At 45.9% G+C, this 23,781-nt stretch overlaps 1 protein-coding gene across 3 annotated transcripts in view; it reads right to left on the minus strand.

Annotated features, from left to right (window-relative positions):
• Positions 1-14,311: 14,311 nt before the first annotated feature.
• Positions 14,312-23,781, minus strand: part of LOC119397998 (protein transport protein Sec31A) — a 99,669-nt gene continuing 90,199 nt past the window's right edge. For all 3 annotated transcript variants that reach the window (XM_049416436.1, XM_049416433.1, XM_049416435.1), the window contains one exon: positions 14,312-16,848. In XM_049416436.1, the coding sequence (XP_049272393.1) occupies positions 16,660-16,848 (189 nt within the window). In that variant the 3' untranslated portion in view covers positions 14,312-16,659. The remainder of the gene's footprint in view (positions 16,849-23,781) is intronic.

Here is a 23,781-nt window from a genome sequence, read left to right on the forward strand (position 1 = left end):
ATGCACCAACTAGCCCAATCAGTAGCACTTGTGAACTTACCGGAGCGATCGCTTTAACATCTGGGCCAGGGGCGTAGCCAGAAATTTTTTTCGGGGGGAGGGGGGGGGGTTCAACCGTACTTAAAGGGACCGACAACTGCCCAGAACATGAAATGAAATGACTCCACTGATTGAAAGATTGTCGTCGCATTGACTCAAACCAACACTTTCTTTCGTGAGAGATGGATTTATATTTTTACTTCTTAAAGGGGCCATAACACGATCGCCCAAAGATTTGTGGTTTTCAACGAAAACTAGAAGTAGAGGGCCTATTATGCCTATAAAGATTTCAAAAGTGGGCCGTAAACGAATATTTCAGTGCAAAACAAGCCCTAGAAGTCGCCGGCTGTAAATGCCGCCTACCGCCGGCGACCGCCATTTTACAATGACGCGTGTGACGTCATGTGCAGCACAAAACGGAGCCGTCGTCTTCTACCAAAGTTTCAGCCGCTGCAAATCGTTCAATTTCAGTGCCAAGCTGAAGGAAGCTAAGATGTTTCGATATCACGAGCAGCTGACCAAGGAACAATATCGTTCGCCGCAATGCAGACGCTTGCACAGCTAGCTGCTTGTTACGTCACGGTTCGCAAGTGCACCAATGTTGCCTGACTGTCTGGCCGCTCGCGTGTTTATAAAAATATTCGATTATAAATTATGTGCTCGACCAAATGCGCTAAAATTCGCCAGTTTATTTGTGAATGCACAACGATTAATCCACACAACACAGATTATGATCGAAAATTGGTTGCCATGGCCCCTTTAATTGAATGTCGCGAAAAATGACCTCTGGCGGCAAAAACATGAATGATCCGATGAAGCCGGTCACGTGACCGTTGATTGCTGTACACGGTCGACGATTTGTTTGTTAGTATTGAAATATTGTTCGTTTCTTTATATTAAAAAGCATTACTCCATAAAAATGTACATATAGGCCTGCGTTAGTAGTATGCATTAAAGTGGCGCTGCCTACGCGTGACGTAATGATTCCATGCTCGTCAGCGCGTCTTGGGCAACTTTTCAGTGTGCTAATGCAACCGTGCACGCAGTTGTCAGGACGTTAGGATTTGGAGCCACATAGTTTTGCTACCTACACTTCGTCTCAGAAATGACGCGGGCTGCTACTCGGCGCGGCCCCGCATATGCGTATAGTGACGTTTTCGATGACTTGGCTTGGCTCGTGCATCGAGAGAGTAACGACGCCGGGACAAGCCACCCATGACACAGGCGCAGGCAACCTTGGACGCATGCGCACAACGCGGTAAAACTACAGGGAAGTAGTATAATGCCACATCATCTCATTGTAACAGCTTGTTATTTTAAAAAGTAGTTGAAAAGCTCTAAATAAAGGTGGTTAAGCATAGCTACAGGAAGTCCTGCGAAAGCAGAACAACGATAGCTTTCACAAATCGCCAGAAGGGCTGGCGGCATCGCTATCAATTCTCAGCGTTGCTGGAGGAAAGCTCCGTCCGTGTTTAGAGCCTTTGAGATCGAAAAATACTGCTTGTAAAATAACTACGTGCTTTTGGGATTAACTACTGCAGCTACAAACACTGCGAAGGGTGAGCTTTCTGTTGCGCCGTAAAGAAATGGGTCGCGAAAAATCAGTTGTCGGTCCCTTTATTCTATGTTCGCGCGTGCGTCTGTATGTGTGCGTGTACGTATGCGCAAGCAAAATTGAAAATTTTCTGGGGGGGGGGGGGGGTTGAAAATCCCCCTTGGTTACCCCACTGATCTGGGCTAACAAGCTTGGAGAGAGAGAGAGAGAAAAAAAAAACTTTTATTTTCGAAACCCAAGTCCGGCTCTGAGCTCTAGGGTGAGGCTTTACTGACCTCCCCTAAGATGGTTAGTATATGGTGAAGGAGAGTTGCCCACAAGGAGGTGGTTTCGCCCAGATTCGCAACCCAGGCCTCCCATGTAAGTAGGCTAGCCGATTGCTAGAAAGGGCAGCTACATTGAAACATGCCCTCCAGGGTGCAGGGGCACCATTAATTGAAGGAATTAGCTGTGTGGTCAGCATTTTGGCACAAGGCGGGGGGGGGGCGGGGGGGGTGTTAATAATTCAGGGGGCGGCCGCCCTTCTCCCCCTCCCCTTCCACCGCCCACAATACGCAACATTGAGTAATGTAAACAAGTTATAATGCGTACCCCCATCACGTCAGGTTTCAACCCACAGATTACCTGAACCTAACCCTCAACAATGGGCGAGACAGTTCTTACGGGCTTCCTCTTTACAATATTACTTCCTCCTGCTCCTCTTACGAGACAACGCCCAATGGTATAATATACTATCACTGCGCGAGTGCATTGCACAAGCATGTTACACCAGCAACGTCTCCCAACACCTCTACACTGTCTGAAAAAACAAATTGTAACCAAAAGCATATATCTTGCCAGTTCCCCTTCCCAGTGGCCTACCCACTTTCCACTTTTTCTTGCTTTTTCGCCTCATGTTAGCGATAATATACGAGACCGGTAGCATAATATGCGCACAGTACACAGTGGAAAAGTCAAATGAAAAATGTATACGTAATATAATTTTGAGCCATTCCACTCTGCGAATGTGGCTGACCAGCGAAGCTGTTTAGCGCACGACGCAGAGGTGACACAGAATTTCGAACCGTAGCCGATGGTACAACCTGTAACTAGATTTGAAACATTTGTCCAGAAACATCCCTCCTGAATTTAGCGCATGCTCCTTTAAATTTTGCCATTTGAGCAGCATGGTATTTGCGTCTTTTTTCCGCATTCTTCGTTTCCCGACATGCGTCGTCTTGTCTGGCTTTCCGCATGCACTTGGCGTTTCGTGCACGATCTTAATTGGTGTTTGCCGCCCGTTTATTCCCTTCATCTTTAGTGGACCGGTGGTGAGTGGTGGGGTTTGCCCAATTATAATAATATCTGGGGTTTAACGTCCCAAAACCACGATATGATTATGAGAGACGCCGTAGTGGAGGGCTCCGGAAATTTCGACCACCTGGGGTTCTTTAACGTGCACCTAAATCTAAGTACACGGGCCTCAAACATTTTCGCCTCCATCGAAAATGCAGCCGCCGCGGCCGGGATTCGATCCCGCGACCTTCGGGTCAGCAGTCGAGCGCCGTAACCACTAGACCACCGTGGCGGGGCATGGGGGTTTGCCCAATTTGCGCGGCGCATACGTTTTTGTAGACGCACAGGAAAAATACATGGAACCCTTCTCATACACAGCTTCGCTGCAAAACTGCCGTATGGATGTCACATTTTACTAAGAGCCTGCGAATCTTAACTTCCATATAGCTCGAGAATATTTTACTTTGCATTGACACATAGCTAACTATGCTAGCTTGGTTTCCCGGGTTTGTAGATAGAAATGTAAGCATGAGCCGATTACATGTTTACAAAGCCATGCACTGGAAACAATTACATATATATTAGGGGTGTGCGAATATTCGAAATTTTCGAATATTCGTCGAATATTACATTCGAAATATTCGTATTCGATTCGAAAATCGTGTATTCGAGAAGTATTCGATAACTTCGAATATTCGAAAAATTCGAATATGCGATTCGATTATCATGCATAAAATAACTCGTCTTCCACATTTCTGACGCGTTCGTATAGCTAAAAACGCTGCCGAGAGGAGCGATAAACATCGTAAGTACACGGAAGCACCATATCTGGCTGCGACGAGCGCCCCAATACGTGTAATTTATTGCTGGTGCATCTCCGACGTGCACCGCTGTTGGCGATCATGTAACCGTACATTTTCAATATTATGCGGCCGTAACGTGCCGCACTACCACTCGTTCACTATGCGGGACAACTTCTGGAGAAAGACAGCGACCCACGTGACTGGTGGCGTACTGTAGGCACCTTCAGATACCCCAGTCTGCAAAGCTTTGCCCCATGTAACTCCCTATACCAGCCACTTCTGTTCCAAGAGAGCGTGCCTTTTCAGTGGCAGGGGGGGGGGGGGGTGTCTCTGTAGAAGGGAGCGCCTGCTGACTGATCATGTGGAGCAACTCATATTTCTTCATGATAACATCTAGTCAAGACTTTCATTGTGCCGTGATATTTGCTTGTGTTGTGATGTGCATTGTGCTAGCCTGGACATTGTGTTCTGGAGATGGCAGTGTATGTTATGTTGCCAGTCAGGCTGTTAATGTGTTTTGTTTTTTTTCATATAGCTACATGTTAATTAAAATATTGTTACTGTGGAGGCATTTTTCCTTTGATATTCGATTCGATATTCCAAGGTGGATATTCGTATTCGATTCGTATTCGAAAAATTTGATATTCGCACACCCCTAATATATATATATATATACTTGCCATCTGCATAACCCTTTTCTATATGTATACTGCAGGACTAAAGTCTCTCTCAACGATCTCCAATTTACCCTGCCTCGTGCGAGCCGATTCCATTTTAATCCTGCGGCCCTAATTTCATCAAGCCTCAAGTCAAGAACTATAGAACTTCCTCTGTGTTTTACTTCTAACGTTCCTGTACAGTTACACCTCGATATAACGAAGTATTTATCTTGTTATAACGTTACGTCCACAGAACACCATGTATCTTGAACTCAATATAATGAACGTTGTTTATTAACAATTTCGATTTAACTTAGTTTCACTGCTGCCGCAAAGGAAGACCGAGACAATAAATTGAAATTTCTGCTCGCGCTAGTGGTCAAATGGTTGAGTTATGCGCAGTTTTAGAGCGCAGTACTTAGGCGCCCGTTTCTGCGTTGAGCGGTGTCGCCATCGTCGGCGTAACCGATAGAGCGAACGAGGACGAAAGAGAGCGAACGCGCGGAGCGCAGCGAGCCGCTGTTTTAGCGTCTGCAATGCCTCGTTGCTGCTCGCGCTTCTTGTGACAGCGCAACGCACGCCTCTTGCGCACGGGCACGAGAAAGTGGGCTGACCTGCGAGGCTTGGGAGAGAGAGAGAGAAAAATACTTTTATTTGTGCAAGAATAGGAGGTCTTCCTCGTAGGGTGGAGCCCTTATTTCAGGGCCCCATTGGCTCGCGCCACTCACGTGCCCGCTGGATCAGCCGACGCTGCTCCTGTGGCTCTGTGCTGGTCAGCGCAGTCTCCCAGGAGGAAAGTGAGGGTGAAGGAATAGAGGAGTAGCCCGGTGGGTGTGGACATTCCCAGGTGCAGTGTTACACTGTGGGCTTCGCTCCACAGTAGGGGCAGTATGAGGGATATTGTGTAGGATGGAAGAAATCAAGTATGAAAAGGCAGGGGAATGAATTAGTCTGAAGTTGCCGCCACGCAACAGCTTCCTCTCGGTTGAATGATTTGTGTGGTGGTGGAAAGTACGCACGGTTTTGTCTGTAATGTTGTAGCGTTTCAGTGTAGTTTAATGGTTCTGTTGGTGCGTCGTCTGGGTTGGACAGCTCTTCCGATGGTGCCCGGTTTGTGAGTTCTCGAGCTACCGCATTAGCGCGTTCACTGCCATGGAGAGAGGCGTGTCAAGGTGTCCAGACGATACGTACCCTGTGTAACAATGTGGGATGTAATGATGTCAGGACACGGTATGTGTATGGTGTGACCATTCCTTTTGCTATGTTCCTGCAGGCGGTTTGTGAATCAGTGACCACGGTGATTGGTTCGTCCGATGCCGGTATTCCTGAAGCACGATGGCAAGGGCGATATTAGCCTTTTCCGCCGTGCCGCTGTCCACAGTGTTAAGCGTAGCTGAAACCCCTACAGAGTCGGTATTGTGCACTACGACCAGACACACGGCCCGTTTCTGTGGATACCGCGGGCCACGTCAGTGTATAGGACTGGTGCGTTAGATGTGCCGTCGCATACGACTCGCATTAGAGCTTGAACTCTTGCCCGTCTCCGGCCTTTATGTCGGTCAGGGTGCATATTGCGGGGAATTGGGGCGACTTAAATTTTGTTTCTAATATCAAGTGACAGATCTTTCGGTTCTTGTTGCAGTTTGTTTGGCATACTGTATCCCAACCGAGATAGAATGAGACAACCCTGTCTGGTCCGGTGGATGCGTTCAATTTGGCTGTTACGATGTCCTTCAACTAGTTCTCGTATGGTGTTGTGAACCCCAAGTCGTAGAAGGAGTTGCGTTGACAGTCCCAGAGCCGCCTTTAGTGCTGTGCGGAGAAGGGGGTCCATCCCGTTCGTCTCGGTTTGAGTAAGGTTATGGTAGGGGAAGTGGTACGGAGACGAAGACGTGCGTTGGTCGAAGGGACACTTTGTGTGTGGAACGCTCTAGCGGACTCTTAGATTTTGCATCTAGTTTTCCGGGCACAAATTCGCCCATAAACAAGTTTTAGAGCGCAGCTCTAGGCGCCCGTTCCTGCGTTGAGCGGCGTAGGCGTCATCGTAACCGGCAGAGCGAACGAAGAGCGAACGAGCGGAGGATGAAAGACGGCGGTACCGAGGAGAGCGCGAGGAGGAGGGAACGACAGCGAGACGACAGGTTCCGCGGCGCCACAGTAGTGCGCGCCGCCGTGCGGTCGCCGATGACGTCATCACTAAGGTATGCGGCGAGGGCGTCCACCGATGCCATATATGGAAATAAAGTGCTGCACGAACGGAGGCCTGCCTGCGGTTGCTGCTGTGGAACGCGCCTACGCGCTGCCTTCCGCGGTCTCCCGGTTAAGGCGCGTTTACACTAGAGTGACACGACACCGATTTCGGTCTGCCGACTGTCGCCGGGAGTGTCTTTTGTCGTGTCGTCGTCCTATGACGCCAACAGTCGGCCGATCGTCTGTGAAAGACGCCGTCCGCGTCTTATCGTGCTCCCAGCCTTTCATCGGCCGATTCTCTTGTCACACAGAAGGCGCGCACAGCAACATCGACTAAACTTGCGCGCTAAAGTTGAAAACGAGGGACCACCTACTGCTTATTTAGGCCGTCCTCCCTCCTCTACCATTGTCCCTCTCGGTGTAGCGGCGCGGCCCCCACCACCCCTTCCGGCGTCGGGGAACGGGGGTGCGGACAGATAAAGGGAAGCAAAGAAAAGACGTCGCAGGGGTGCGTGAGATGCCCATTGTCAAATGCCCGAGGATGTCGAGAGGGATCTCGCCCTTCGACGTTCGAAGTAACGACATGGGCAAATTTTCGCTCGGCCACAGATCTCCCGGCGACCTGCCGACGACCAGTCTCCCGATGCGTTTTGCTGGTGTTTTTGGTCTGTCATCATGTTACACTACTAGGACATGCTGTCTTTGGAGGCGTCGGGGTCGTCGTCGGCCTAGTGTGACCAGACGGTCCCGCGACATCGTCGGCCGACCGTCTGCGTCTGCCTCGTGTCTGCGTCGGTGTCGTGTCGCTCTAGTGTAAACGCGCGTTTAGCGAGGCAGTCGCGCCCCAACTTATAGCGAAATCAAAACACCTAAACAGCTGCGCTCAGAATTCGCGTTAGGCAGTATCGTAATCGTCGGTGAATTTTTTGCATTCCCAGGATTTGGGGACCTTAGTTACTGTATATGCTACCTTTAGGTAGCAGAGTTGCGCATAGGTCCGGCTAGCAACCACAGCTATGCGGTGAAATTGCACTCCGTTTTTGCAGGCGACATGCCTACCGTGTCACCGATAAACATGTCTGTCGTGTCGAAGGCCGGCGATAAACATTGGCTGTCGATGACTAGTGTTAATTCAGTTCACTGCAGCGGTGGCGTCGAGAAATACAAAAATTGGCCCGAGCGTCAGCTTCTTCGCAATGCTTGGTTGCTAGCGGCGTTTGGAAGACAGATGCGCAACTCTGCTACCTAAAGGTAGCATATACAGCAATTCTAGGGGACCTTTGTGCGTGGGGCCATCTCTTGGCGGTAGCAACGGCGTCCTGCCATAACTGAATGGGAAATGGACGAGAAAAAAAAATCATATCTCTTGAAAAAGGCAAGCTATCAAAAACGACTCGGGGTTCTATACAGTCGAGACCTACTGGAACGTTTTGGTAAAATTGCAGTATTGCACTACAAAGCGTGTGGCTTCCCAGGACAATTGAACACCACCCATTAGAAACACATGGGGCGCCATTGTAAAATTTTGAACACTCCGGGAAGTCACGCGGTTTGTGGTGCGACACTGTAATTTTAACAGAACGTTCAAATAAGTCTCTACTGTATTTTTTTTTTCGCCTATTTCCCATTCAGTTACGGCAGGCCACAGCAATCATTGACGAGAGATGGCGGTACGTGCATATGTCCTAATGTCCTCAACTCTAATGTCCTCAATTCCTGGTCATGTTAACTCATTTTTCAAATCATGCGCCGCGCGACAAAGAACAGCCGCCGAAACGGAGCAGCGTCATTTCCGGCAGCGGTTGGGGTGTAGGAGGGATGCTCTCCTCCTCTCTTCCGGAGCTGAGGGTGACGGAGTGCAGGCATGTGAGCACCCTAGCCCGCCTTAGCTGCCCTAGCCCCTAGTGGTTTTGGTGCCCCCTAAACCCCAAGCAGCGCAATTCAGTATTTCGCACCGCCAGTGCATTGCGCCAGGGCCCGATTGCATACTAAAGGAGCCGTCCGCGCTGGTTTTAAGAACGTCTACGTTTCAAGGTCGGCCAGTTCAGCGTGTGCTTAGTCCATTTCATATTTGAGGCGTCGCGTAAAATAACAGAAAAGGCACGTGAGCTAGCTCCACGTATACTTCGTCCACTTCGTCGCTGTGGCGTTCACGTGAGTGAAAAAAACGCCAGGCCTGCGCTGAAACCGGAGCAAGGTCACAGCGAAAGCTGGAAGAGCGGCGTTTCTAGAGCCCGTTGCAAGCTCTCTTGGGGCTACAATACAAGTACACTAGAAAGGTACCCGCTACGCCATAAATCACAATTTTTGTGAAGTTGGGACGCACCTACTAAGCCATTATTCGTCATTCTGCGGAGAAGCGAGGCACCAGCTACACGTCTGTAAGGCATTATGTGCACTTTGTTGACGCGACGACTGATGACGATGAACAATTATGGCTAAGCCCTTTGTAATGGGTTGGAATCTTTAAACGGCCCACCAGTTATGTAATTTGCATTGGGTGACGCCCGGTCGCTATTTCCCTCTCCCGTCATGCTGTATAACATACGTTGACGTGAGAGAGAGACGGGGGGGGGGGGGGGCGAAGAACTTTACTGGGAACCCGAGGAAATGGATCATGCGCTTATGGGCTTCCTTGGCAACCAATACAAGTGCACTTGCGAGGAACCCACTACGCTATAAATCATTGTAATTTTACTGAGACCCCGAGGAAATGGATCATGCGCTTATGGGCTTCCTTGGCAACCAATACAAGTGCACTTGCGAGGAACCCACTACGCTATAAATCATTGTAATTTTTGAGAAGTAGGGCAGCAGGCACTGTGCCATTTTTCGTCATTCTACGGAGAGCGTTGGTACCTGCTGAACGCATGTAGGCATTGTGCGCACTTTGTTGATGCTGTGCCTGATGACGATGAAGAATTATGGCAGAGCCCTTTGTAATGGGTTGGAAGCATTCAACAACCTACTCGTTGCGTAATTTGCATTTTGTGACGCCTGGTTACAGAATTCGCGTTGTGCGACGCTTGGTGCTTATTTTACTCTTCTACCACGCTATATTGCAATGTGGTTCCTTCCTTCCCGACATGAAGCCTGTACAGGACCTTTTTGCAAAGCAGTTTCAAGCACCGGCATGGCTCAGAGGTTGAATACTGGGCTCCCACGCAGAGGACCCAGGTTCGAACCTCGTTCCATCCTGGCATTTTCTTATTTCGTTTTATTTATTTCGAGCGATACTGGTTACGGACACCGGCGGCGGCGGACAACTACGGCGCCAAAAACGGCCGGTGAAATGATCTCCATAACAGCTTTCGCTGTAAAATAAAAAGTCACAGGGCCCCTTATCACCCTCATGCCTTCGCCTGAGATGAGTCGAAGGCGAAAGCCATGCAATGTGACATCATCATCGTATCACCATCTTCGATGATGACGATGATTTTTGGTTTTGGTGCCATTCGTGCTGACGACGACGACTACGTCGACGGTCACTTTTCCCGCTTGATGAGGTATATAAGGATTTCGTTTTCAAAAGGCTCCTGAGCCACTTTCCCAATAATCATCGAAAGACCTCAGTATCGAAGTTCTTTGCCTCACGAATCGATTGCCGCAGGAATTTCTCTAATTCGTCAAAAACGAGTGGAGTTACAGGGATTTGTCGCACACTTCAAGCGCTTTCTCTCTTCTCTCGTCCCGACAAGCGCGTTAGAAGCTACACAGGGATAGATGGCACGGGGGAAAGAAGTTACTTAATAGGGCTTTTGGGGGGCCTAGCTAGTGCATACTGAAAAAAATTACTTAGCGCAAGAAAATTCGGCAGATCCCACGCGTTGTGGGGATCGATTTCATATGCGAAGCAGTCAGCGAGTATACTTCTACGCTGTATTTTATGGCTTTGAGCCAAGCGTTACGATGTGGATCGACATGTTTTTGTAGTAGCTCTGTACACATCGTGGGCTTACCAGGCACGTCGACAACACTGGCGTTTAAAGGGTAACTTATGGTGCGACGTAATGTCAGCCCTCACGTTAGAGTACATGTATACGTCAGTATTATGGAAACTAAGTGCACTTTATGGTGCAATCATGTGAATATCATACGTAACTTTCGTTAATGTATTCCCCCGGGGTCGAGCAATGCTTCAATATAGCTGGCTGAATCATAGGAAAAAGAAAAGTCACAGTTTCGCCGCAAGGGCGAAGCAATGAATGCGATAGCAAGAAATTGGAATGTCACACGAAGAACGAGAAGCAGCTCGATACTTGCAGCGCGCCGCTGAAGCACAAAGAAGGACGCCCGAAAAGAACGCACAGGCGTGCACAGGGCAAGCGTTAACTAACAAGTGTCGCAGTTGTTACGTCTTTGTGCTTGAGCAACGCGCTGCAAGTGTTGACAATGGAGAATCAGGTGTTCTTAGATATTTCTTTTTCTTTTAAACTGCGGCGCGTGGAGTGACCCCCTGCGTTTCCTGCCACACGGGGCGTCTGGTATGCAAGGTGTTCCAGGTGTTCCTTTTTTTTTTTCTTCCACATCACGAGTGGGTACAGAAAAGGGCCACTTTGTCGTGCGCGTTTCAAGGGCAGCTTTCAAATTGAAAGAAATTTAGGAGCGTTGCGTGATAGAAAACACGCTCAAGCTCCTCCGAGATTTGCTTACCGCCAGCAGTAAATGGTGTATATAAACCGCTCGCCGTTATTTCGCCGGCGCACGCATGGGGCATGGTTGAGTTGTCTAATGCAGCGGGCTGGGGAGCGAGGGGTCGATGGTCCCCGGTCGGGTGCTTCGGAATTTTTTCTTCTGCTTTATTTTTTGCTTTAGACGCGACGGTGGGGGGGGGGGGGAATGTCGCTAGAGCAGCAACTTTGAACTTTGATTCTAAGAGCGTGGTCGCGATCGCTGGGGCGCGGGCTATCGGCAGCTATGCGCGGGCGGCTCGTATACCCTTCTACGTGCTGCGCTCTCAACGCGAACAGACTGTGCGGAAAGAGCATCGCCCTGGAGCTGCCGTATTCTATTACACCAGCGTTTTGTAGTTACGCGAGACCGGATCCTTGCTATCGCATTCATTGCTTCACCCTTGCGGTGAAACTGACTTTCTTTAAAAAAAGCAAGCAAAAAATTCGAATTGGAACCCTAGCACTCACAAGCTCGAAAAGGCAGGGCCTTTTTAAGGGTTATTTACCGCAGAGTGATTACAAACCCGAATGTGCTGGTGGAAGGAATTACGTAAAAGCTCTTCTGGATGAAGATCCATAAATAAAGTATATATCTGAGGAAAATTGTCAATGCGTTCCCACCGTCCACGTGCTCTTCCACAGACGCGAAGCACGGAAAATTCGATATTGTTCCATATATCTACTGCTAGTGATCCCCGATTTCATTCCGCGATGTCCAGGAACAGAATATGTGACAGACATTTTAGCGGCACGCGTGTAGTTATTACTGAACATTGCTTTCATTACGTGCCGTGCGACGCTTGAAACGAGCTGCAGCGTTTCTGGAACAGATGACGTCCGCCGATGAATCGCCCTTTCAAGCAGCCGATTGGCCAGACGTCACGAGCCTCTGCGGAGAGCGCATTTTGCTGTCAAGCCGACTTGCAGAACAGAAGCTGCGTCGGCACCATGCATGGCGTAATGGCTTACTCGGCACGCATGCGCGAGCGCTGTTTATTTGGCGGAATAATTCTTGGTCCGTGGCCCCAAAATCAAGCTGCACATGTTTTGACGCGCCTGCAGTGCGACTGCCGGTGATAGACGACCCCAAACCCGAGACTCTGGCGCCGTTTGGCGTAATTTTCGTCGATATTAACAGGATGGCGTAGTGAATACAATTTGGCGCAGGAGTGGAAACACTGAATACAACAAATTGCCGACTCAACAGCTCCTCGATATATCGAGGTTGCACGAGATTAGATAGCAAGCCAATACAGCTCGCACTAATACAATAATGACCCAATGGCTAATTCATTTTTAAATACCCAACTGTAGACACCAGGGCTGAATAAAATATGCATGGACAGAGGCTTACAGAATTTACTGGAGCCATAGTTTCGAATGATATAACAATAGACTGAACAGATCAGGAGAAGATCTTTTGTGAAATAAATGTATGCTTAAGTCACTAAAAATGTTTTGAACTTATCTTTCAGTTCCTGCAAAAAGTAATTTATGTCTCCCCGCCCATACCTTTCTTAGTTTGCTCAGTGAAATTGAACAATATGCATTTTGTATTTCACACAATCCTCTCCAAAACTAGTTTGGAATTATTTGATGATGAATGTCGTATTTATGCTTACTCTTCACTGGACCAGTGAAGAGTAAGCATAAATACGACATTCATCATCAAAAAATTCCAGACAAGTTCCAGGACCTCTGACTAGCCACTAAGGCCATGGGTCCAAATACTACCCTACATTAGATGTGTTGTATGCTACCAAATAAATAAAATTAAATCAAAATAATCTAAAGCAACCCATTATTAGCAGTCATATAACACTTTGTCCCTTCTTAAGGATAATTAAGTATTTAAATTTATTACTGTGACTAAATAAAGAACAGTTCACAGTTTACTGGACAAAAGACAAAATAATTCATTAGTACAAGTGCAGCTCTACTGCAGAAAGCGCCACTAGTCTACACATCGTGCAACTATTTTGTGCTTACCATTTCCTTGCTGTGCACCCACAGGCACTGCTATAGCTTTATTTGCACTTGAAATACGTGGCGCAAGGTTGCAGGTGGATTTGCGGTTATGCCTACTTCCAGTTTCCAGGACAAAGCCACGTCTGCTATTATAAAGAATTTTCTACTTGCAACTGTCAAAGCGTCAAAGGTAAAAAGTTGTGTTATTGAATTGTGCAAGAGTTTTAATTTAGCCAATCTTGCTAAATCAGTTTCCGAATGCAAAAATACTTCCTTGGAAGTCTTTTTCAATGTAAAAACGCACAAAATTGACATGCCGTTTAGGTCAATTGTGACGGAAAATGGTACTTGGCAGTTGCCAGTTGGCGTTCTTTCTGTCCCTTCTTGTTTCCTCTCAGATGCAACCTTGCGCCACGTATTTCAAGTAATGATGCACCATCTAGCCCAACATAACGTACTGTTTATTTGCACGATTGGATGGATCACCAGCTCAGTGCCACTGAATAGTGCAGGACAGAAAATTCTGGATTTAGAAAATTCGTAAACAGAATTTCTGAAAAAAAAAAAATTTATCAACAGTACAATATGCTTGGTGCAGTGTACATCCATCAAAGTTAAAATCATGCTAATTGGCTGTTAACTAAGATTTTAATTACACTTACTAATTACTTTATGGCACATCTTGCCATTGATGAATCGCAGCTGGCAAGTTTGACCATCTCTTTTTTTCTTTGGTTCACCAAAGAGAGAGAGCCATTAAGTGACCTATATGCATTCTTGTAGCGATTCATGAGGAAATTTTTCCCACTCCTCAGAAAGCTGGTTCTCCTCGCCTTGGGGTCATTAGGCTCTGCCCTTTCTTGGTAACAAGACAACACGAACACCAAGATGCCCCCCGTCACTGCATGGCGAACCTGTTCTTGCTCATGAATAAAATTGCAGTCTACTCCCGGTCCTGAAGCTCTCAACACTTGTATTTTTTGCTCCCGCGTGACAGTGGCATAGATTCTGATATATGCACTATCAGACTAGCAGTATAAATGCACCGTTGTTCCAGTTAATTGCACTTTCGCACATTGTAGCACAAAAGCAACTGGAACGGCCATGCAGTTTGTCACGTGCCTTAGGAATGAATATCTCAAAATCTCATTGAAATAAAAAATGACCAACCTATTTTTATTTGTTACTTCGTAATATATATGTGTTCGTGATATAGAAGATTGGCAGCTTCTCGCCAACAACAATGTCAAGGTACACATTTCTCAGATGACAAGAGTGCTGCACGCCATGCCTTTGTTTTATAAACAGCAGCTTCTAGTAGAAGTACAAAAATTGCCAAATGAGCTAGATCCACAATGATAACAGGCTGCAAATATTTATCCACTTTAGAAAGTATGACTGGTAAGCTTCAGAAATTCCATGCACACAAAATGGTGTCCAAGAGGGTCATTTATTGCACAAATTAGCTACTTCATTCTGCCTCTTGAACATAGCAATTGTGATACATGTAGTAGCAAGTTAAAGCTACAGCATGAACCTGCCTTTAAAACTAAAGGGAGAAGCTGCAGCCACTACACAGACCTAATCTCAGATGAAATTCCAGTGACTGTTAGGAAAAGAAATCACTGCCATACGTATTGTCTCATGAGTGTACAGAGTTTCTCTTGTTTTCAATGCTGCTGTAGTGTATTACAGACTCTGTACGGTACCTTGGCAATCCTCGACCCATCATTTTTACAAATACTCAAAATGAGAACATAAGACTTTTAATAGAAACTTTACATCATTTTTGTGGAAATTCCAGAAATGAAACCCATTTCCACAATTTTCCAGAACCTTGGTCTGGAAATTCCAATATTACATATAGTGCAGTTTCATATGTGCCACAACCAATACCGGCCCAGTGCATAACACTGTCAGTAACTAGACAGCACAAAGTTCACCAGCACCCGATGATGAGAATCAGCACAGTAATAACATGTGGCATCAGAGCTTTTGCACACAGTGCCTACAACATATGCCAACAAAACAAAAAGAAACATAAAAGCCTCTTTGTTGCTTTTATTCTTCACATTGCAACCTTGAAAACAGTGTGCTTATAGGGCAACATATAAATGGTGAAAATGATTTGTAGCAAAAAATTTAGAACAACTTTGCTTGAATGCATAGTTACTATGACATGATGAGAAAAATATCAGATTCAAGATGAACTAATATTTGCAAGGATAACTAGCTAGTAAGACTGCCTGATATACTATCATGCAAATGAAAAGCATTGAGCACTGAAGTCCATTCCTATACAAATGCATGTCCTGCTCAAAGTGTGACAGGTCGTTCAAGAAGAAGCACCTAGAGGTCTGCAACGTTCTAAAAAAAAAGTTAACAATGCATTCTGCTGCACCACTAGGTATATATTTTCTCTTTCTGTATTGGCAACACAGTATGTGCCCTCAACATGACATGTTTACCAACTAAATTACTCACAGCAGACTACTGTTTTCCGGGATAACCTCGACATCTTCATCACTCTTCCTCATCAGTAAAAGCTTTTGTGCAGTAAAAACTTTTAATATGAAAACAAGCTGCAACAAGTGCACACCGGAATTGCAAGCACTGAAAGATCTCTTCTCCCAAGCCCAAGATGACGAGGAATCCACAGAAGAATGGAAACAAAAATCAATTGTCTAGTTCTCACATCGCGAAACATTCTAACATAAAGAGTGGCTAAGGTCACCTATAAACATTGTAGATATTTTCAAGTACCATAAATGCTTGCTCCTTTATTATTGTTTCAAAAAAAGTTCCTTTGACACATGACACTCATTTCAGATAAACCAATAAACCTTACAAGACCAGGCATGAACCAGAATGGCTCCAGGTGTCCTGAATTGAATCAGCAAGCCACAAGAAGTAAATGAGTTCCATTTCAGTTTGGGCTTACCAAAGAATTCAACAGTTGCTCCAGTACGACTAAATATGTTAGGAAACGTCCAATAGTACTGTTTGTATGTCGCACATTATGAAAAATAAATTCTACACTGCATCTCAAGAGGTCGACAAAGTGCAGACACCCAACTCAGAGAAACACACCACACTTATGACTACCCCGGCATAGTCACACACTCTTGTTACCGATTCACTCTCGCAAGCAGACCAAAAAGTAGGTCATAAACCACTTGCATCATTCACAAGCAGGACTCTCTGTAAAAACAGCTTCATAAAAGCAACTACAAATATAAAAGCAGCCTATGAAAAAAAAGCTAGAAAAAAATTATAGTAAAAACTCACAGGCATGATTGTTGTGTTGCACTTTTCATTTCGAGGGTTCACAGAAGCGGTACTGGAATTTAGACGCAGCATTCTTTAATAAAAGTGAAAGAAGGCGCTCTTTTGGTTTCTAGTAAAAAGGTAGGAGAAAACGGGAAAACAACAAAGGTGTGGCGGAGGGGCAAGGCATCATAGGCGCAGAAGACTCGAGCAGGAACAATGGTGTGGGGCTATTGCACGAATACCCCTAGCTGTTGGGCGACTTGGAGCAGTGCCTTGAGCCCTGGTAAAAAGCTACTAGTCTCGGAGAAGTTGGACGAAGACACCAGGTAGCTATGAATGCTCAGTGCAGTTGCGTAGTCGTTCTGTTGGATGGCCTGCACAATCTGGTGGAGGCCGTGTGTCGTCGCCGGTGCAAGCTGCATATACAAGACCGGAGGTGTCTTCTTCCAATAGACACATCATCGCAAACACTGGTGTTTTTGTTTCATCACTGTCCACCACCTTGCAGCTAAAGAAACTGTCTTTTAAAAATTACTGCACCCTTTAGCAAGCATCTACAGTGCCCATATTTGTACACCATGCAATGCCACAGCTGGGGCGTCAGCTTATGAAGCAAATCCATATTTAACCCTTTCAGATGCCAAATATGAAGCACTATCCGTAAATACGTCAAATCAATAATTATTTCAAGGCACTCGATATTCTATTGCAACAAAAATAATGTCATAATATGCTAATTTATGCCTGTTATAGTAGTAATGTATTCTAATCAAAGTGTAATTAAATATATTTATTCTTAAGTCATTCATGCTCTGTTTTTACATAAATAAAATCAAATCTAAGGCTAGAAATATAGTGCAAATTCGTTTTCGGTTGCCCATTTTGAACAAAGAAAAATTATACTTTTCATGTGTTTGGCGAAAAGCGGAACGTCAAACGACTCGTCCAACACTGCAGTGCATTTAGCAAAGTGACCATATGCAATAGTACAATGCAAAATGAAGTGAAATGAAGACAAATTTATTAGGCAGGAGCAGGGGCGGATCCAGGTGCAAACTTTGGGGGGGGCAGTTCCTTCATCTGACCGGGGGGAGGGGGGGGAGTGGTAGGGTAGGGATGAGGAGACAGACAGGCATTGCAGGCAGGGGGGGAGGGCTGACACAGGCTTTGGGGGGGGGGGCGATCGCCCCTACCGGCCCCCCTCTGGATCCGCCACTGGGCAGGAGGTTCAACTCATCCAAAGCTCAATGTATCTTGCTCTTTCGTAGCCCCTAGTCGACACAACTAGCAAAAACAAGTGGTGTACACAATTGTGTACACAGCGTCTCAAAGGGTTAAAGGGACACTTAGGCTACACTGACAGAATAATACTTGAGGATGTTTCAAATGTAAAAGAATGCTTTATTAATTCAGATATTGAAGTAAATACTACTGTCTGCTACCTTGTCTTTGTTTAAGTGTTGCGATGGTTGAAGAAGATAAATGTACAATACAATTTGCAACTCCAGCGGGACATTCTAGTATTAACCTGATGATGTAGCACCTCCTCAGTGTAATGCTGTCACTGCTGTCAAAACCCACAATAATGAAATTGTGCAGCAACGAAACTCTCACGCCAATGAAATATTTTTCGGACCCTGGCTAATGCCTATAGGATTCAGTGCATCTTGCATCTCTCAACAATGCAATGTTACTAAACGAGAATCCCGCAACAACGAGAACTGACGGGACATTTCCTCACACATTATCGGCTCACGCAAAGTCAGCACACTCCAAACTGCGCTCAAACCTATTTCAGTGGTGGTCCAGCCAGTTTAGTATTTGGAGCAATTGTTAAAGCAGGAAAAAGGCTGTTTTGGAGCAGAAGGAACTGTGTTTTGGCGCATGTTGGGAGCGGAAAAATTTCGTGTGGAAGCAGGTTTAGAACAAACAAAATGGAATTTACAGTGATGCTACCGAGGACTTCTGATTTGGAGCAATTTTTGGAGCAGCAAAATTTCCATTTTGGAGCACTTTGGAGCAGCAAAATTTTCATCTTGGAGCACTTTGGAGCAGATAATTTTGCATCTGGGAGCACTTTGGAGCAGCGAATTTTACATCCTAGAGTGCAATACAGAAGCATATTGCATTAACATTCAAGCACCTGAGTATTATTATGGGGCTCTTATGAAGGCTAGAAATATTTCGATTCATTGCAAATCTCATGGAAAAAATCAACTCAGGAGCATAGGCGTGCGCACAAGGGGGGCAGGGGGGGCGGCCGCCCCCGCCCCCCAATCACCTTAGAGGGGGGGGGGCGCAAAATCTGCCCCGTACATTGACCCTTGCGATAGCAATTATATGGACACTCTCGGCAGATTTTTGTCGTCGCCGTTGCCGTAATTTTCCGCATAAAGTCCAAGTTAATAACATCACCACGCGCATTCTAGCCGCGGGTAAAAGCTCGCGAGCGCTGGCGACGAACGCGGCTGAAGCGGAGATTAAACTAGCCGGCCGTCTGTCTCCGCCGCACGGACAGCGCATGAGATAACATCTTCCCGCGTGCGGGCCTGCCGTCGATTGCTCATCAAACAGAGAGGAAACGCCCTTCCCGTCTTTCGTAAGAAGTATGAAGGGACGCCAGGGGAGCGGAAGGGGGGGGGGGGGGCGAGCGCATCGTTCGAAGGGCGCAGTCGCTTGCGCGCGCGCTATCTCGAGGCATCAGGAGACGGCTCGTAAACTTGCTGTGTTCTCAACGCTTACTTCGCGTTTAGAGAACTCAGAGCAAGAAAACGCTTCGGTTCCTGGAGGGGCCATATTCGCTTAAACCAGCGTTTTGTCGAGCTCGCGAGATCGGATCCAAAAGAGTTAGCTGAGAGTCTTACTTCGTTACACAAGACAATTTTTTGGTATCGCATTCATTGCTTCGCTCTTAAGCGAAACTGAGTTTTTTTAACCATTAGCTATTGACCCCCGAAAGCGAGGGGCGGACGTGTAACATGGCGTAGCCGCTTCACTGTGGGCCGTCAGCGACGGGCCCGCTACTGACAGCTGCGCATTTGCGGCTGCTCCGACCAGGAGATATGATTTTACTAATGAGATGACATTTTTAAAAAAGCAAGCAAAAAATTCGAATTGGAACCCTAGCACGTGAGCTCGAAAGGGCAGGGCCTTTTAGGGGGTATTTACCGCAGAGTGATTAGAAACTCGGACGCGTGCTGGCGGAAGGGAAAAAGCTGTTCTGGATGAAGATCCATGGATAAAGTATATCTGAGGAAAAGTGTCAACGCGTTTCCACCGTTCGCGTGCTCTTCCATAAACGCGAAGCAAGGAAAATTCGATATTGCCCCATATATCTACTGCGAGCGATCCCAGATTTCATTCCGCGATGTCCGGAAACAGAAGTGACAGACATTTTAGCGGCACTCGTGTAGTTATTACTGAACATATTGCTTTCCTTACGTGCCATGCGACGCTTGAAACGAGCTATCAGCAGCGTTTCTGGAACAGACGACGTCCGCCGATGAATCGCCGTCGCACTTTCTCGCTACCGATAGGCCTAGACGTCACGAGCCTCTGCGGAGAGCGCGTTTTTGCTGTCGAGCCGACTTGCAGAACAGAAGCTGCGTCGGCACCGTGCATGGCATCGTGGCTTACTCGGAACGCACGCGCGAGCGCTATTTATTCAGCGGAATAATTCTTGGTCCACGATTGCGACTTTATTGGCAGCCCCAAGATCGAGCTGCACATGTTCTGACGCGCCGGCGGTGCGATTGCCGGTGAGAGACGACCCCAAACTCGAGACTTTGGCGCAGTTTGGCGCAAATTTCGTCGATATTATCAGGATGGCGCAGTAAATACAATTTGGCGCACTTTGGCGCAGTTGGCGCAGGAGTGGAATCACTGAATTTAGGATCACGTTGGAGCAGCAGAGTCAAACTTTTTGGTGCATATTCTTAGTGTGCAAACAGTACATGCTGCCGTAATGCAAGAAAGGAGACAAGACCAACAATCAGAGAGCTGCCATTAATCAAACCCTTCACACTAAAGAATGTCATATGCTGGCTTCACTGCAATGTACAAGACATGTATTGCTTCGAAGCATTAGATGCAAGGTGAGCATAACCCATATAGTTTCTGCGAGGACAGGCAGGGTGTCGGAACAAAATGTTTTTCGTTTTGGTTTTAGTTTCGTTCCACCGCAAAAAGTTCCGTTTCGTTTCTGTTCCAGCATGGAAAAAAAATGTTCCGTAACGGTTCGTAACAGTTTGTTTTTTTTGTATGCAAAAACTTGAAGTTAAGGTAATCATAAAAAAACATTTGATTTGTGATGTAGTTACTTGCCCACCTCTTAAGAAAGTGGGACAGGGGTAAAACATGTTCTTTCCACGATCTTCAGAGGAGTGAAAAGTAACTGTACCACGAATTCCTACCAACTAGCACAAACCAGTATACCCTTCAAAGTCATAGCATTTATTTTCTCAAAAAACAATTACGATTTTTTTTAGCGGGCTCAATGCTTCGCGTCAAGGGAATGAGTACGATCTCAAAAGCAGCATGTCATTGAGTGTACTCTCTGATGTGCGAGACCGCTGTTCTGATAAAAAAAATCACCAGGCCTGTGCTGAACACACAGCACAGTCACAGCGAAAGCTGGAAGAGCGGCCTTTCTAGAGCCCGTTGTAGACTCTCTTGGGGCAATTAATACAAGTACACATGCAAGGTACCTACTATGCCATAAATCATCGTAATTTTTCTGAAGTAGCGAAGCACCCACTATGCCATTTTTCATCATTCTCCGTAGAATCGTGGTACCCGCTACACATCTGTAAAGCATTATGTGCACTTTGTGCTGTGGCTGATGACGATGAAGAATTATGGCTGAGCCCTTTGTAAAGTGTTGGAAGCATTCAACGACCGACTCGTTGCCCAATTCGCATTGTGTGACGCCAGGTTATTATTTTACTCTTCTGCCACGCTATATTACATATGTTAACATGATTGTTTGCCCAACATGACGCCTGTATAGAGTATTTTTGCGAAGGAATTACAAGCACCATCGTGGCACTGTGGTGGAATACTCGACTGCCACGCAAAGGGCGCGGGTTAAAATCCCATCTAATCCTAGAATATTGTTTCTCATTTCATTTTTTCTTATTTCACGCGATTTTTCTTATTGCCCGCGTGACAGGTGCGCAAAAGTCCACTTGCGTTAATATAACCATCTCTGGTTGCCACTGTTTTAGTTTTTCGCACAATTTCAACATATCTTTGTTTTGGAATTCCTACCTGAGATATGCATAATACTATACCCTGAGATATGCATAATTGCTCACGTTGCATGACCTCAGTTGTTCCAGATTGCCAAATTTTCTCAAGAACCAAAAAATTATTTAAAAAATTTTGGTTCCACTCCAGAACGAAATAATAAAGTTTCGGTTACGTTTTCATTCCGGTCGAAAATATACTAGTTTTTTTTCGTTTTTCGTTTTCGTTCCATTCCAACACACAGGTGACAGATGTAAAAATGTCATTGCAAAGAGAAAAATCAAGTTAACCATAAAACCAGCAGCCTAACCATCAAAAGAAAAGAGAGAGAGAGAAAGAAAAAAGCTGTTGCGAATGAGAACAAGTAAATATTAGGTGCGCGAATAATCGCACAACGCATAGTTGTCGCACTGGAGCAACTGTACATGCAAGCACTGAATGCCGACCATGCATAGTAACCCGCAGACACTATCAGAATGCTTCAGTGTAATACATACATGGGCATTTAGGCTTAGCATTACAATCGGCATACCGAAGAATTATGTGCAGTGCAACTCACATGCATAATTTTTTTTTTGCGAAACATCAAACAAGCTTTTGTATGTCTGATGGCGTACAATGGCGTGAAGACGTCATTTACAGTGTGCGGCGCCAAATGAAGTAGCCACATGGCCAGCATGGCTACATTACAATATGCATAGTGAGTAGCAAAAAAGAAAGAAAGAAGGCTTGCTACGTATTATCGCCTGTTCCTCAAAAAACAAATGAGCTTCTACACAAAATGCCAAACTGTCAACAACAATGGTCAAAGGCACACGCAGCTGAATGTAATAAGAAAAAGTGCCTTGGTGAAAAGAGCGAGATGGGAGGGCATCTGCGGCAATATGGAAAAGGTGTTGGTATCTTTGGTGCCAAACCAAGAATATTGTGACGTAGCAGTTGACACGCCTTTAATACGCCCTGAAGACCGTGGCGAACCGATCACATCCAAGGCACAGAACAATCTCAAGATGAGTCCCCACAAGCAATGATGACGAAAGACCTCATGTGATGATGATCAAGTACAGATGAAGTGCCTGATAAATTACCACAATATTTTGGATCAGAAACACTACACTGTGGTGTAAGCATGCAGAATATTTAGTGAACTTCGACGCAGTTGGTGCAAGCTCCCCTTGAATGCGCAGCAAGGTGCGAATGGCACAGTTGGACCACCACTGCTATTTGCTTCACACTTAAATTGCATAAAAGTGCTACCACACTGCGATGCAGTCTTTCTTTGGAATAGTGGCATGGTGCCGGAAGTAGTTGCACGCGCCGAACAGTCATCCACCATGTTACTTGTTTAGACTGCTTCTTTTTATGCAAGGCCTCATCACCGTTCGCAGTACACATACACACTGCACACACAATATTGTAAGTACTAAGGTACACGAGAACTTAGCCAATAAACTGTGGTGCAAACAATTTGAACACTTGCTCCTTTCTTCAGCGCTGTTTTGTCTTGGCTCTCATTGCGAGCAGTCACACTACTACACTTTACTTCGGCTGCTGCACTTCTATATGCTTGCTCATTGAATGCAGGACTACTATAGAAACCTGTGAAGTTATTTCGACTGTCAAACACGATGACCTCAACATAATTTTATAATATATTTAAATATAATGAAGTTTTTCGTTGCAAGTATGACTTCGTTATATCAAGGCTTGACTGTGTAAGTGAACTTTAATGTCAATAACACAGCTACACCTTCCCACTCCTACTGCCAGAGTAAGATGGTAAAACTTATGTGAATACAAGTAAATAAATATAAAAAGCCTGCAAAAAAAACAATAAAGGGAATTGAAAAGCTGCACTAGCCTTTCAAAAAAAAGAAGGAATAAGAAACAAGAGCAACAGTACTGCACTGCAGCTAAATGTGCTTGCTTTCCAAAAAAACTTTACAATCACCCCAAAATGATGCAAAAGACATTTGTCTCCCACCCCCCCCCCCTTCAATCTCATTCGTTTCTATTCCAAGTACAGTGAGGAGAAAAAAAAAGAGAAACAAGTCAGCGGCACAACTAACTCTGGGCACTAGAATACAGAAGCATTCTTCAGG

Source organism: Rhipicephalus sanguineus, chromosome 1 (assembly GCF_013339695.2).
Source record: "Rhipicephalus sanguineus isolate Rsan-2018 chromosome 1, BIME_Rsan_1.4, whole genome shotgun sequence".
Lineage (NCBI taxonomy): Eukaryota > Metazoa > Arthropoda > Arachnida > Ixodida > Ixodidae > Rhipicephalus > Rhipicephalus sanguineus.